We start from the raw sequence: 13,034 nt of genomic DNA, 5'->3' as shown, positions 1-13,034 counted from the left end.
AAGAATTGATGCCTTTGAGTTGTGGTGTTGGAGGAGAATACTAAAAGTGCCATAGACTGCCAAAAGAACCAATAGATCTGTTTTAGAAGAAGTGCAGCCAGAGTGCTTCTTGGAGGCCAGGATGGCTAAGCTTCGTCTCTCATACCTTAGACATATTATCAGGAGAGAACAGTTCAAACCTATCCTATTCCTCAGTAACCTTATCCAGTGTTGCTATGAATTGGAACCAACTCAACAGCACTTAGCAATTTAACAATAAATGACAGGTGAACCTCCTTATTGTCTGCATACCTCCTAACCCACAAGAGAAAATAAGGCTTTCTGTTCCCATGAAGATTTAAAGCATCGGAAACCTTATGCAGGATCCCTGGGAGTTGAAATTGACGAGGCACTTAACAACAACCACTACCTTCTCCCAACCCATATCTAAACAGAAATTATATGACATTTAGATTAAAGAAAAAAATCACCCTGTCAAGGGTCTGGTAAATTCTGACTTAAATGGCAAAATCATGTTTCTTGACCACAAAGTCAAGAGGACCAAACAATGATAAATTTCTGAGATCATTGCTTAAACAACTCCCTTTGGAAGCAAATACTCCATGTTACAATCTCGTTCTCTCTGCTTCAACATTATGTGGCTTGTAACACTCAAAAAGAAAAAGATCCGCACCACCACACTTAATCCCCAAATAATTTTAATCCAACCAGATTCTTTAATATAATTTTGATTTGCTATTTTCTCTCTTCTCAAATGCAACCCTGAACTAAACTTTTTCCTGAGATTTACACAGCATCCATTAAGGTCTTATCCTCAGGACAAGGATATCTATACTACTCTTCATTTCCTTTTGACAGGACACTAGGCAAGAAATCAAGAGACTTCAGATCTGGTATAAACTAGCTTCTCTACCTGACTGAATAATAAAATGTAGCTTCATTAAAAGAAAAGGGCTGTTTTTAAATTGTGAATGTTCTGGGATTATAGTCCCAAACTACTTTAATGTACTCTTTTATTTAAAACATAACATTATTTTATTATGTTTTGTTTGTGGTTGTTAAGTGCCATCAGTGGGTATACTTTTAGGTGCAAGTTTATATGGCAGATTAGGTTTTCATTTGACAATTTTTACACAAATTGTTCCGACATTAGCTACATTTTCCACATATATCAGCATTCTCATTATTTTCATACTGCTAGTTCTGTTTCCATCAATCTAGCTTCCCTGTTCTGTTCCATTTCATCTTTGCTTTATAGTACATGTTGACCAGTTAGTGTCATATAGCTAATTATTTAAGAGAGCACAGTACTCACAGGTGATATTGCTTATTTTATAAAAGTCAATCTATTATTTGGGTGAAACATGACATCCGGAAGTAGTTTCAGTTCCAAGTTCAAAGGATACCTTAGGGTGTTAGTTTTAGAAGGTCTTCTAGTCACTATTGGCCCAGTAAAATTACTTTAGGAATTCGAATTTTGCTCTTACAATTGTCTCCCAGTCTATCAGGGAGCTTCTACTGTGTCTCTTGTCAGAACAGTCAGCAGTGATAGCCAGGCACCATATAGTACTTCTGGTCTCACTGGCTAGACGATGCTGTGTTTCATGTGGGCTAGTCAGTGTACTCTTTCACTGACTAACTTCTAAGATGGACATAAAACCATGTGCTCAGTTAAATTATTACACAGTATAATCTAGCTGCTTCCAAACAACAGTACATGATGGAGTTCAGACTTACTGGACCAGTAGAAGAACTTCTAAGACTAATTAAACATGAAAAATAAGAGGATGTATACTAATATATACAAAATCATGCACACACATAAGAGGGGGTTTCAAAATGTTTGTGGAAAAATGGAATAGAAAGATAATGGAATTTTTCCATGAAATTTTTGAAGTCTCCACATACGCTGCTATAAAATTGCCAATAGTTCATTATTCTGATCACCCTAATTTCTTGTATAAACTGGGGTTTTCTTTACGAAAATGATGATGATAAGTGATGTTGATATTTCATTTCTTTTTAATTTTTGTTAACAACATATACAGAACCTACACCAAATCAGCAATTTCTATATGTACAATTCAGTGACATTCATTAAGTTTTTTGTGTTAATCTGTCAACTTCGCTAGGCTATAGTTCTCAGTGGTTTGTCAGACATGGAACTGACTGCTCCTCCATAATGCAATGTAACTCATTATCAGCTGTGAGAAGCTCAGTTGAAAAGTTAATCTATTTCCATGGGGGTACGTGTGGCCAGTTCCCAATGTATATGAATGTCCTGGAAAAACTTGCTCTCTCTCCATCTTGCATCCAACATACCATTCATTCTTTGACCGCCAATTCTTGGGATGTGAGCTAGCAGTGTGCCTTCTGACCTATAGGTTTGGGGACTCAGCAGATCCTGCAGCACTGTGAGCTAGCAGCCTGCTGCCTCAACCCCCAATTTTGGGTTCATCAGCCCCTGCAATGAGTCAGGAGAAACCTTCAGCCTAACGACTGACCCATGAATTTGAGACATGCCAGATTCCACAACTGCAAGAGACATTTTCTTTAAATAAATCTCTTTCGATAGACAGACAGATAAATAGATAAAAGATTCTACAGAAGAAAACAATCAAATGAGAAAATACAGAACAGAATTTCAAATTCTTTATGAAATTCAGACTTTCTGGAGCTATGAGGCTGGATGAGCCCCTGAAATTACTGCTGAGATAATCTGTAAAACTTAAAAATATAATAGAACAAAAATGTGTTGTTGTTGTTGTTAAGTCCCATTGAGTCACTTCTGAATCATATCAACCCTGTATAAGGTTTCTAAGAAGTGGCTGGTGGGTTTGAACTATTGACCCAGTGGTTAGCAGTCCAGTGCTTATCCTACAGCACCATATAAGGACTCCATATTTGTATTTGTGTGTATAAATACAAAAGCATGATGGTGTTCCGGTAGGAGAAGCATGAAAACCACAAGCATGTCAGTATAAATCCACCAGCTGCTCCATGGGAGAAAGATGATGCTTTCTGCTCCTGTAAAGAATTATAGCCTCAGAAACACTATACAGTCACTATGAGGCAGAACCAACTCGACAACACCTAACTTTATATACGTATATATAGGGAGCTCTGGTAGCGTAGTGGTTACGAATCGGGCTGTGAACCTAAAGGTCAGCGGTTCGAAACTACCAGCTGCTCCGCGGGAGAAAGATGAGGTTTTCTACTCCCGTAAGGATTTACACCCTCGGAAACCCTGTACAGGGTCGCTATGGGTCGGAACCGACTCGACGGCACACAACAACAACAATATATATATATATATATATCACTGCTCTCAGGTTGGAAGGCACTCAAAATATGATTGAGGAAGCTCTGCTTACTCAAAGTAGAGTGGACTTTAACAAGGTGGATGAAGCAAAGTTTTCAGGACCTTTCAGGACCTCATCTGCTGACCTGGTATGACTCATAATTAAAAGGAGCAACTATAAACATCCATCGGTAATTAGAGAATAGATTTTACAAGTATGAATCAAGTTAAATTGGAAGTTGTCAAAAATGAAATGGAACATTTGAAGATTGATATTCTAGATATTACTAGTAGGCTGAAATTGACCATTTTGAATCAGACAATCATATGATTCAGGAAATGACAAATTGAAGAGGAACAGCATCACATTCATCTTCAAAAAAATAATATTTCAGGACACCCAAAAAGAAGGAAGACTAGTCAGACATGTTACAAAGGCCCTCTACCACAAAGATAATGGAGACTTAATGAAACAGATACAAATGATGATCCTGGATACCTGAGCTCCAGAGGAAAGGATGGAGAAGGAGCCTGAAAGCTGAAAAAGGCTGAACAAGGGCAGCAAGAAAGACAACAGCAGCCATCTTGTCCCCAGCTGCCCTCTGGGTTTCAAAGAGTTCTTTCCAGGACTTTATAAACCTTCACTCAATTCACAATACAAGTTTTAAAATAACAAAGAACATTTCAAAATATATTCTGAAGTAAAATGTTATCAGTGATAGAATAACATCCATATACCTACAAGGAAAACCAAGGAGCTCTAGTAGCATAGTGGTTACGAGTGGGGTTTCTAACCTCGAAGTCTGCAGTTCAAACCTACCAGACGTTCTGCAGGAGAAAAACGAGGCTTTCTGCTCCCATAAAAATTTACAACATCAATAACCCTATGCAGGGCTGCTAAGAGTCAGAACTGACTCCACGGAACATAGCCACCGCAAGGAAAAACAGTTAATATGACTATTATTCAAATATATGCCAGAGATGAAAAAAATGAAGATCTGTACCAATGTCTTCAGTCTGCAATTAATCAAACATGCGATCAAGACGCATTGATAATTACAGGTGACTGGAATGCAAAAGTTGGAAACCAAGAAGAGGGATCCATAGTTATAACATAATGGAACAGAAAGTAGACTGGAGATCACTTGATAGAATCTTGCAAAAACAATGGCTGATTCATACAAATACCTGTTTTCAACAACATAAAAGACTATCCATGTGCACTCCAGCAGATGCATACACAGAAATCAAATTAACTCTATCTGTGGAGAAGACTATGGAAAAGCTCAATATCATCTGTCAGAAAAAGACTAGGGGCCAACTTGAGTTCGACCATCAATTGCTCAGATGCAAATTCAAATAGAAGCTGAAGAAAATTAAAACAAGTCTGAGAGAGCCAAAACACAACCTTGAGTATATCCCAACTGAATTTAGAGATCATCTCAAGAACAGATTGGATGCATTTGACACTAATGACCAAAGACCACACGAGTTGTGGGATGACATCAAGAACATTATATAAGAAGAAAGCAAAAGGTCACCTAAAAGGACAAGAAAGAAAGAAAAACTAAAGTGGATGTCTGAAGAGACCATGAAGTTTGTTCTTCAGTGCACACATGCTAAAGCATATGGGGAAAATGAGGAAATTCAAGAGCTGGATTATAAAACCACAAGAGAAGACCACATCAAAGTGAAAGAACTAAAGAAAAATGTCAAACCTCAAGCTGTAATATTGAAGTACCCTATGGACAAAACATTAAAGATGTAAGAAGCATCAAAAGAACTGGTTGACATTCAGCATTTCAGGAAGTTGCACATGATCAAGAACCTATGGGATTGAAAGAAGAAGTCCAAGCTGCAATGAAGGCTTTGGCAAAAACAAGGTTCCAGGGTTGACAAAATACCAACTGAGATGTATATGGATGTAATGCCAGAAATCATCACTCATCTACAGCAAGAAATTTGGAGGGCAGCTACCTGGCCAACCAACTGGGAGAGAACCCAATAGGTGTCCATTCCAAAAACATATAATACAACAGACTGTGGAAATTAGCAAACAATATCACACACAAGTAAAATTCTGCTGAAGACAATCCAAAAATGGTTGCAGCTGTATATCAACAAGCAACTGCCAGAAATTCAAGCTGGATTCAGAAGAGGATTCGTTGCTGATGATGGATCTTGGCTGAAAGCACAGAATGTCAGAAAGATGTTTACCTTTGTTTAATTGACTATGCAAAGACATTTAACTGTGTGGACCAACATAAATTATGAATAACACTTCAAAGATGGGAATTCTAGAACACTGTGAAGATGAGAATTCTAGAACATTCACTATGCTCATGTGTAGTCTGTACATGTTGTTGTTGCTGTTAGGTGCCATTGAGTCAGTAATGACTCATAGCAACCTTATATACAATAGAACAAAACATTGTCCAGTCCTGGACCAACCTCACAATCATTGCTACACCTGAGCCCATCGTTGCCACCATTGTGCCAATCTATCTCATTGAGAATCTTCCTCTTTTTCTCCGACCCTCCACTTTACCAAACATGGTATCCTTCTCCAGTGACTGGTATGTGTCCCAAGTATAAGAGATGAAGTCTGTCCATTCTGGCTTCCAAGGAACATTCTAGCTGTACTTCTTCAAACACAGATCTGTTTGTTCTTTTGGCAATCCGTGGTACTTTCAATACTTTCCTCCAACACCATAACTCAAATGCATCAATCATTTTATGGTGTTCCTTATTCAATGTTAACTTCCATATGCATATTACACTATTGAAAATATGTTTGCTTGCATCAGGCATCCCTTAGTCCTCAAACTGACATATCTGTTCTTCAACACTATAAGGTCTTGTGCAGCAGATTTTCCTAATGCAATAAATACATCATTTGATTTCTTGACTACTGCTTCAAAGAGTGTTGATGGTTGATCAGAGTAAAATGAAGTTTTTGACAACTTCCATCTTTTCTCCATTTATATGGATGTTGCTTATTGGTGCACTGGTGAGGATGTTTGTTTTCTTTATGTTGAGATGCAACCTATACCACCCAACGGTTACATTTTTGATCTTCTTCAGGTAAGCAGCCTACACATAGACAGGTAGAACAAAGGGATTCTACCTGGTTTAAAGTCAGTAAAGGTGTGTTTCAGAGTTGTACCAGTATCCTTTCACCACCGTATTTAATCCTTACATTGAGCAAATAATCCAAGAAACTGGAATACATGAAGGACACAGCATTAGGATTCAAGGAAAATTCATTAACAACCTGCAATATGCAAATAACACTTTACTAGAAGAAATTGAAAAGGACTTGAAGCACTTACTGATGAAGATCAAAGATTATATATAACCTTCAATATGGATTACACTTCAATATAAAGAAAACAAAAATCTTCATGACAAATGGAAAAAATATTGAAACTGTCAAAGATTTCATTTCACTTGGATCCACAAACAAAGCCCATGAAAGCAGCAGTCATGAAATCAAAAGATATATTGTATTGGAAATATCTGCTTCAAAACAGCCCTCATGAACATGAAAAGATGTCACATTGAAAACTATGGAGCACCTGACCCAAGTTATTCTATTTTCAATCATCTCATACACATGTAAAAAACCCTTATAAAGGTCAAATGAGCCATAATTCATCTGCCTCTCCACTATTATTGCTCTGGTGTGGGGCTGTGAGTTAATGTGCTGGAGTGCAAAGTTGGTTTGAACCCCAAGGTCGGCAGTTCAAGCTCACCAGCTGCTCCTTAGAAACCCTAAACAGTGTCACTATGGGTTGGAACTGATTCAATGGCATCTAAGCATATCTTACAACTATTCTCACTCACTGGCCTCCTGACCTGGCACTGTAGGATCAGTGCTAGACTTTGAACCACAAGGTCAAAAGTTCAAATCCACCAACTGCTCCTCAGAAACTCTATACTGGCTCACTAAGAGAACAGACAGGCACTTAACAGCAGCAGCACTTTCACTCACTAGGTTCCAGTCACATTGGTCTTCTCATTGCTCACTGAACACAAAAGGTATACTCCCCAGTTTGGGTCTTTTTTTGTCTTTCCCTCTGCCTGTTAGCAGTTTTCCTCTAAATATGCTTCAGGGCTTGCTCCCTATACCTCTATGCTTTGCTCAAATACTACTTACTTTCTCAGTGAGGCCTTCCGTAGCCACCCTACTTAAACTATACTTCCCCTTCCATGCTTTGTTTTTCACTACAGTACTTAACACTAACCAACTGATCATGCAATTTGCTTACTTCATTTACATCTCTCTTCATAACCATAAGTTCTTAAGGGGCCAGACTTTCATCTCTTTTGTTCACTGATATATTTTCAATACCTAGAACAGTGCCTAACACACAGCTCTTGTTCCATGCCCTTGCTACTCATAGCAACACTGTATAGGGTTCTGAGGAAGAGTGGCTGGTGGGTTGGAACCACCAACCTTCATTAGCAGACCAGTAAGACATGAAAATATTTAATAAACAAGTAAATTAATAAAAAAATTATATGAAGAACTCTAAAATCCAGTAAGAACTGAATACACGAACTGAAAAATGGGCCAATAATATGGTAAGATAGTTCAAGGAAAATGACATGTAAATGGCTCTTCAACTTCATGAAAAGATGTTCAACTTCACAGATGATAAAAAATGTAATGTTAAAAACAGATTTTTTTCATCTAGTAAATTGACAAAAATACTAAAATATATTAACAATCTCTGTGAGTGAGACTTTAGCCAAACAGATATACACAAAGATTGTTAGTAAGCAGATTACTAATAAGTAAGCCTTATTTAAGGGCGATTGACACTGTATGTTAAAGTTACAAATGCATATACCCTGGATCCAGAAATCCTAGGATTATATCCTACAGATATACTTATAATACATATGGAATGATTATTTACTACAAAATGTTTATAATGGTGAAGACTACAAAACAACTAAGTGCCCATCAGGGAACTGTCAAGAAGTTGGGGTACATACACATTTTGAATTACTTGTAACTGCAGAAAATAATGAGGAAGCCCTCTTTATATGATAAGATCAAATATGTACTAAAGTGAAATAAGCAAAGTACAGAACAATGTGAATAGTATGCTTAGTTTTGTGTATAAAGGAGGTTAAAAACATTAGTTTTTTCTTGTCTCAGTATAAAAAATTTTGGGAAGATACTAAACTGATAATAGGGTTTCTTTGGGAGAAAAATGGATCCTAGGTACATGAGGAACTCGGCATATGTGAGACTGCATTATATACTTTTAGACTTTTGAACTATGTAGCTAGTGTACCTATTCAAATAACTGTATTTAAAAATCAGAAGATTGAACCACAAAAAGAGAGAGGAATAGAAAAAGAGGGGAGCTACTATGCAAACTAATAAGGAAAATAAGCTTTTCTGAAGAAAGCATAAGTTACTTTGGAAAGTATTTTTAAATGAATATGCAGTTATAAAAACATCCAACTAACAACAAAGTTAATGCCCTAAAGATCTTCTGCAGGTTTCTTAGGACTATTTTGAGTTACTATAGTGGTTACAAATTGGGCTGAAGGTCAGCAGTTCGAAACTATCAGCTATTCCACAGGAGAAAGAAGAGCCTTTCTGCTCCCGTAAAGATTTACAGCCTCAGAAACCCTGTACAGAGATGCTATGAGTTGGAACCAACTCCACGGCACATAACAACAACAACAACAACATAAGTATGTATGGCACTATAGTATAAACACTGGACTTCTAACTAAATGGTTGGTAGGTCAAATCCACCAGCCACTCCTTGGAGACCCTATACAGAGTCACTATGAGTCAGAACCAACTTGACAACACTTAATAGCAAATATGTGAAAGTAAAAATTGCCTATTTGAAAATATTTTAGAAGTCACATTTCCTACTAGCATTTCAGATTGGCCTATGTCCCATTTAGTTTAAATGTGCTTTTCCTATGTGGCAAATTCTGTGATACACAAACCTCACAATCTACTAGTAGGATAGTGGAGGGTGTTACAGGTACAAAGAATACAAAGAATGGTGTAACTTTTCTTCCTCTAAATATAACAAAGCAAATTTCTTTAAAGTTTTTAAGCGAATTATTCCAATAAAGAAAAGGAATAAACAAAAACTCCAAAATACTACAACCACCAAGGGCTTTAAGCCATATAAAATAAGCCATTAGAAATGAATCTTACCTTACTTCAGCTGGTGGACTTGGGGAGTAGGGATTTGCAGAGCAAGCCAGAATCCTAATGACGGCTCCAGGATGATAGGTTTCCAGAACATGAACAGCTGTAGGATACACCTGTTGTTCAAAAGTAAGTTCCACATAGTCCTGACTCTGAAAATAAGGTGGTGTCCTCTTGAATGGCAAGGAAGCACTAGGACACTGGTCCCACCATGTTCCATAAGTTCGAAACACAGCTGTCTGAGTAAAGTCACCAGAACTTGGGAATACATTTGGTACACCTGCCAGATTCCACATGGTATAGGACATACTATTCTCACTTCCATAATGAGAACTGAAATCTACTACTTCTTTGGCATACTGGACCACCTCTGCATTGAGAGGGGACGTCCGACTATTTGATTCTATAGTTCTATGGTTGTTCATCATTTCTCCTCTTGCAGCTGTTCTGGCTCGGCGCCGAAGGCATATATAATAAAACATAGTCAGAACTGTTAACATGGGAAAGACTGGTGACATCTAGATGTGAATTATGAAGCTTCGAAAGGTCAGATGTCCTCTGTAAGATGCATGAACTCTTTAAACGATGTTCTAAAAAAATGAATGGTTTGGTGAAGTAAAATAATTTTAAAAAGCAGAAAAATGCATGGATACAGTAATTAACAGGCTTCCCCCCAAATGTAGCGTCCCAAAACAAAACTTTGAGAAAGCAACTTTTAAAGTGAAAATGTAAATCTGTGGTATAAAGTAATTTATCTAAAATATTTCTAAGAAACCCAAATATTATAAATGTATACAATTTTATGCTATATGAGAAACAAAATGAGTATTTAAGGTAATGGAAGATGTATGAGTCAAAAATTTCTCTTCTATTTCATACAAAATTATAACCATCATTTATAAATACTAAATACCTGAACTTTTAAAATTAAAATTATTTAGAATATATGTTGAACTACTAAAATATGCTTTTGGAAATTCAAAAGAATCTTAGGAAATTTCACATTCTAACAAATGATTTCTGGTGTTAATTATTACACTCTTCCAAACAAGCTAAGCATAGATTTTATAATATGGGAATATACTTTTCTAGAGTTGACAGTTAATCTAGACTAACTAAACTATCTTACACTTCACAGATTACCAGACAGTGTTTAATTTATAACTCTCAGCGTTATTTGTTAGGGTAGTCCACGGCTGGCTGGCAACTGGTTTGTTGCCAGCAACTCTCAGAAATCACTCACCCCAGATAGAATGGTCACAGGATACACAGAGGAAATGCACAACTTGGCACTCATCCATGTGGCCTGAAATTTGCATGCTGATTTCAGGTGTAAGTGCTGAAATGTGACATTTCCTTATCTGTAAGACAAGAGTTTCAGAACATATTTTTATTTACAATTTAAGAAACACACAAAAAGATATAACTATGGATAGGCATTTATTAGGCATAGTATTCAAACTGAACAGGTCACATTTTCCTGAATCTTGTGCACAATTTTAGATAATTCATATATTTAAAATTTTTAAAACAAAATATACTAAAAATATAATGATCCTGTCTATATAAAGGTTACAAACCCATAGCTTATATATCAAACTATGTCTGAAGACATACTTATTGGCATCAAACAGTTTTGTTAAATTTGAATTAGCTTGCAACTTTTAACAATCTAGATGAACCTCTGAGAGGAGACTTGGCATAGGACATACTATTTTTCATTTCCAAAATAGGATTGGAAATTTACTAAATCTACTCTCTCATTAGCTGTCATTGTTCCCAGCCATCCCCACTAGTTTATAATACAGACTCAGTCACTGTCCACATTGAATAAGTAATCTCTTGTCTATACAAACAAATCAAGCATATTCTTTTTTTTCTCCCCCCAAGCATATCCATCTGTTAAATCGAGCTTAACCTCTCAGTAAAAGAAGAGAAACACATTAAGAGAAATATGAGAGCTTTCTAATACATTAGAATTAAGATTATAAAACATTATTTGCATTATTTTCCCACTCAGAAATCTCCAATGACTTACTTTAATGGGCAAAAATATAGCCTAATTTCTTGGCTTGGCATTTCAAGACTCTACTCAAACTGGATTCATCACTACTTATCTAACAGGCAACACAATTGCTAATCACCACTCATATTTTATTTTAAATCTCACTTCCTCTATCATTCTTTATCCAACTACATTATTCCACATAAAAATATTTTTCTGACTAATAAGGTTAATTCTGGCAAAAATAAGAAAACCCTACAGGCACTACATTAATTAGTTAATTAAAATTATTTAAAAATTAAAATTATTTTTTAAAAATTAATTTTAAAAAATACATAAATTAATATATTGTGGAGCCTTAGCTCCACAATAATCTCTATTAGGAGCGAGTGCCTTAAAGAAGGGAATCTAGGCAGACATCTTTATTATTTGCATTACTTGGAAGATAACCACTTGACTGCAAATCACAAGGTTGGCAGTTCAAACCCACCAGCTGTACCCCATACAGGATCACTAGGCATCAGAACCATCTCAATGGCACTTAACAACAATAGCTATATAAACCCACTACAATCAAGTTGATTCTGACTCCTAGTCACCCTAGAAACCTTCTCAGGGTTTCCAAAACTGTTAATCTTTACAAAAGCAGACAGCCTCATGTTTATCCCAGTAAGCGGCTGCTGGGTTGGGACAGAAAACCTTGTGGTTAGGAATCGAACATCTAACCAACAGAGCCACCTGAGCTCCTTTTACTAGGTAGGTGTATGTTGTTGCTGTTGGGTACCATTTTCAATCAATCTTTCTCCCGCAGAGAGGCTGATGGGTTTGAACTGCCAACTTTGTGGTTACCAGTCCAGTGCTGATCCTACAGTGCCACCAGCACTCCTTACTAGGTATATGTTGTTGCTGTTCTAAGTGCCATCAATTCAGTTCTGACACATGGCAACCTTTTATAGGGTCTCTCAGGAGCAGCTGATGGGTTTGAACCACTGACCTTGTGGTTTGAACCACAGTCCAGTGCTTCTTGTAGGCATACACTGTTGTTGTGCAGCTAGAATGGAAATAAGTAATCAAATAATTTATCCTAGTCTAGAAACCTTTTAAATTACTTAACATCCCTCCACCTCTCAATCCCAACCAAATTCAAACACGATATGCTTAATAAAATATAATTAGCCAGAATCGAGTCCTGCTGTGGCACAGTAGTATATATTCTGGATCACAAAGTCTATTTGAACCACAAAGTGGCAGTTCAAATCCACCAGCCACTCCTCCTCGGAAACCTTATACAGAGAAGTAACGAGTTGGAACTGACTCAACGGCACTTGAGGCATGTATCATGCATAAAGTGTAGACCTAAGTTCACATTTCCTTCATTCACCCAATCACTTCCCATACCACTTTTTGTTGTTGTTGTTATGTGCCGTGGAGTCAGTTCCGACTCATAGCGACCCTGTACAGGGTTTCCAAGGGTGTAAATCTTTACGGGAGTAGAAAGCCTCATCTTTCTCCCGCAGAGCGGCTGGTAGTTT

General features: G+C 37.0%; 1 protein-coding gene across 1 annotated transcript in view; it reads right to left on the bottom strand.

The window, feature by feature from the left end:
- FBXL4 (F-box and leucine-rich repeat protein 4) overlaps window positions 1-13,034 on the bottom strand; it is a 138,186-nt gene that overhangs the window by 111,067 nt on the left and 14,085 nt on the right. Inside the window, exons 2-3 of the mRNA XM_006865847.1 lie at window positions 10,741-10,853; window positions 9,504-10,087 (exon numbers count right to left, since the gene is read on the bottom strand). Coding sequence (XP_006865909.1) covers window positions 9,504-10,015 — 512 coding nt within the window. The 5' untranslated portion in view covers window positions 10,016-10,087; window positions 10,741-10,853. The remainder of the gene's footprint in view (window positions 1-9,503; window positions 10,088-10,740; window positions 10,854-13,034) is intronic.

Source organism: Chrysochloris asiatica, unplaced genomic scaffold, assembly GCF_000296735.1.
Source record: "Chrysochloris asiatica unplaced genomic scaffold, ChrAsi1.0 scaffold00084, whole genome shotgun sequence".
Lineage (NCBI taxonomy): Eukaryota > Metazoa > Chordata > Mammalia > Afrosoricida > Chrysochloridae > Chrysochloris > Chrysochloris asiatica.
The sequence above is the reverse complement of the archived record's forward strand: the minus strand, read 5'-3'. Positions and strand labels throughout refer to the sequence as shown.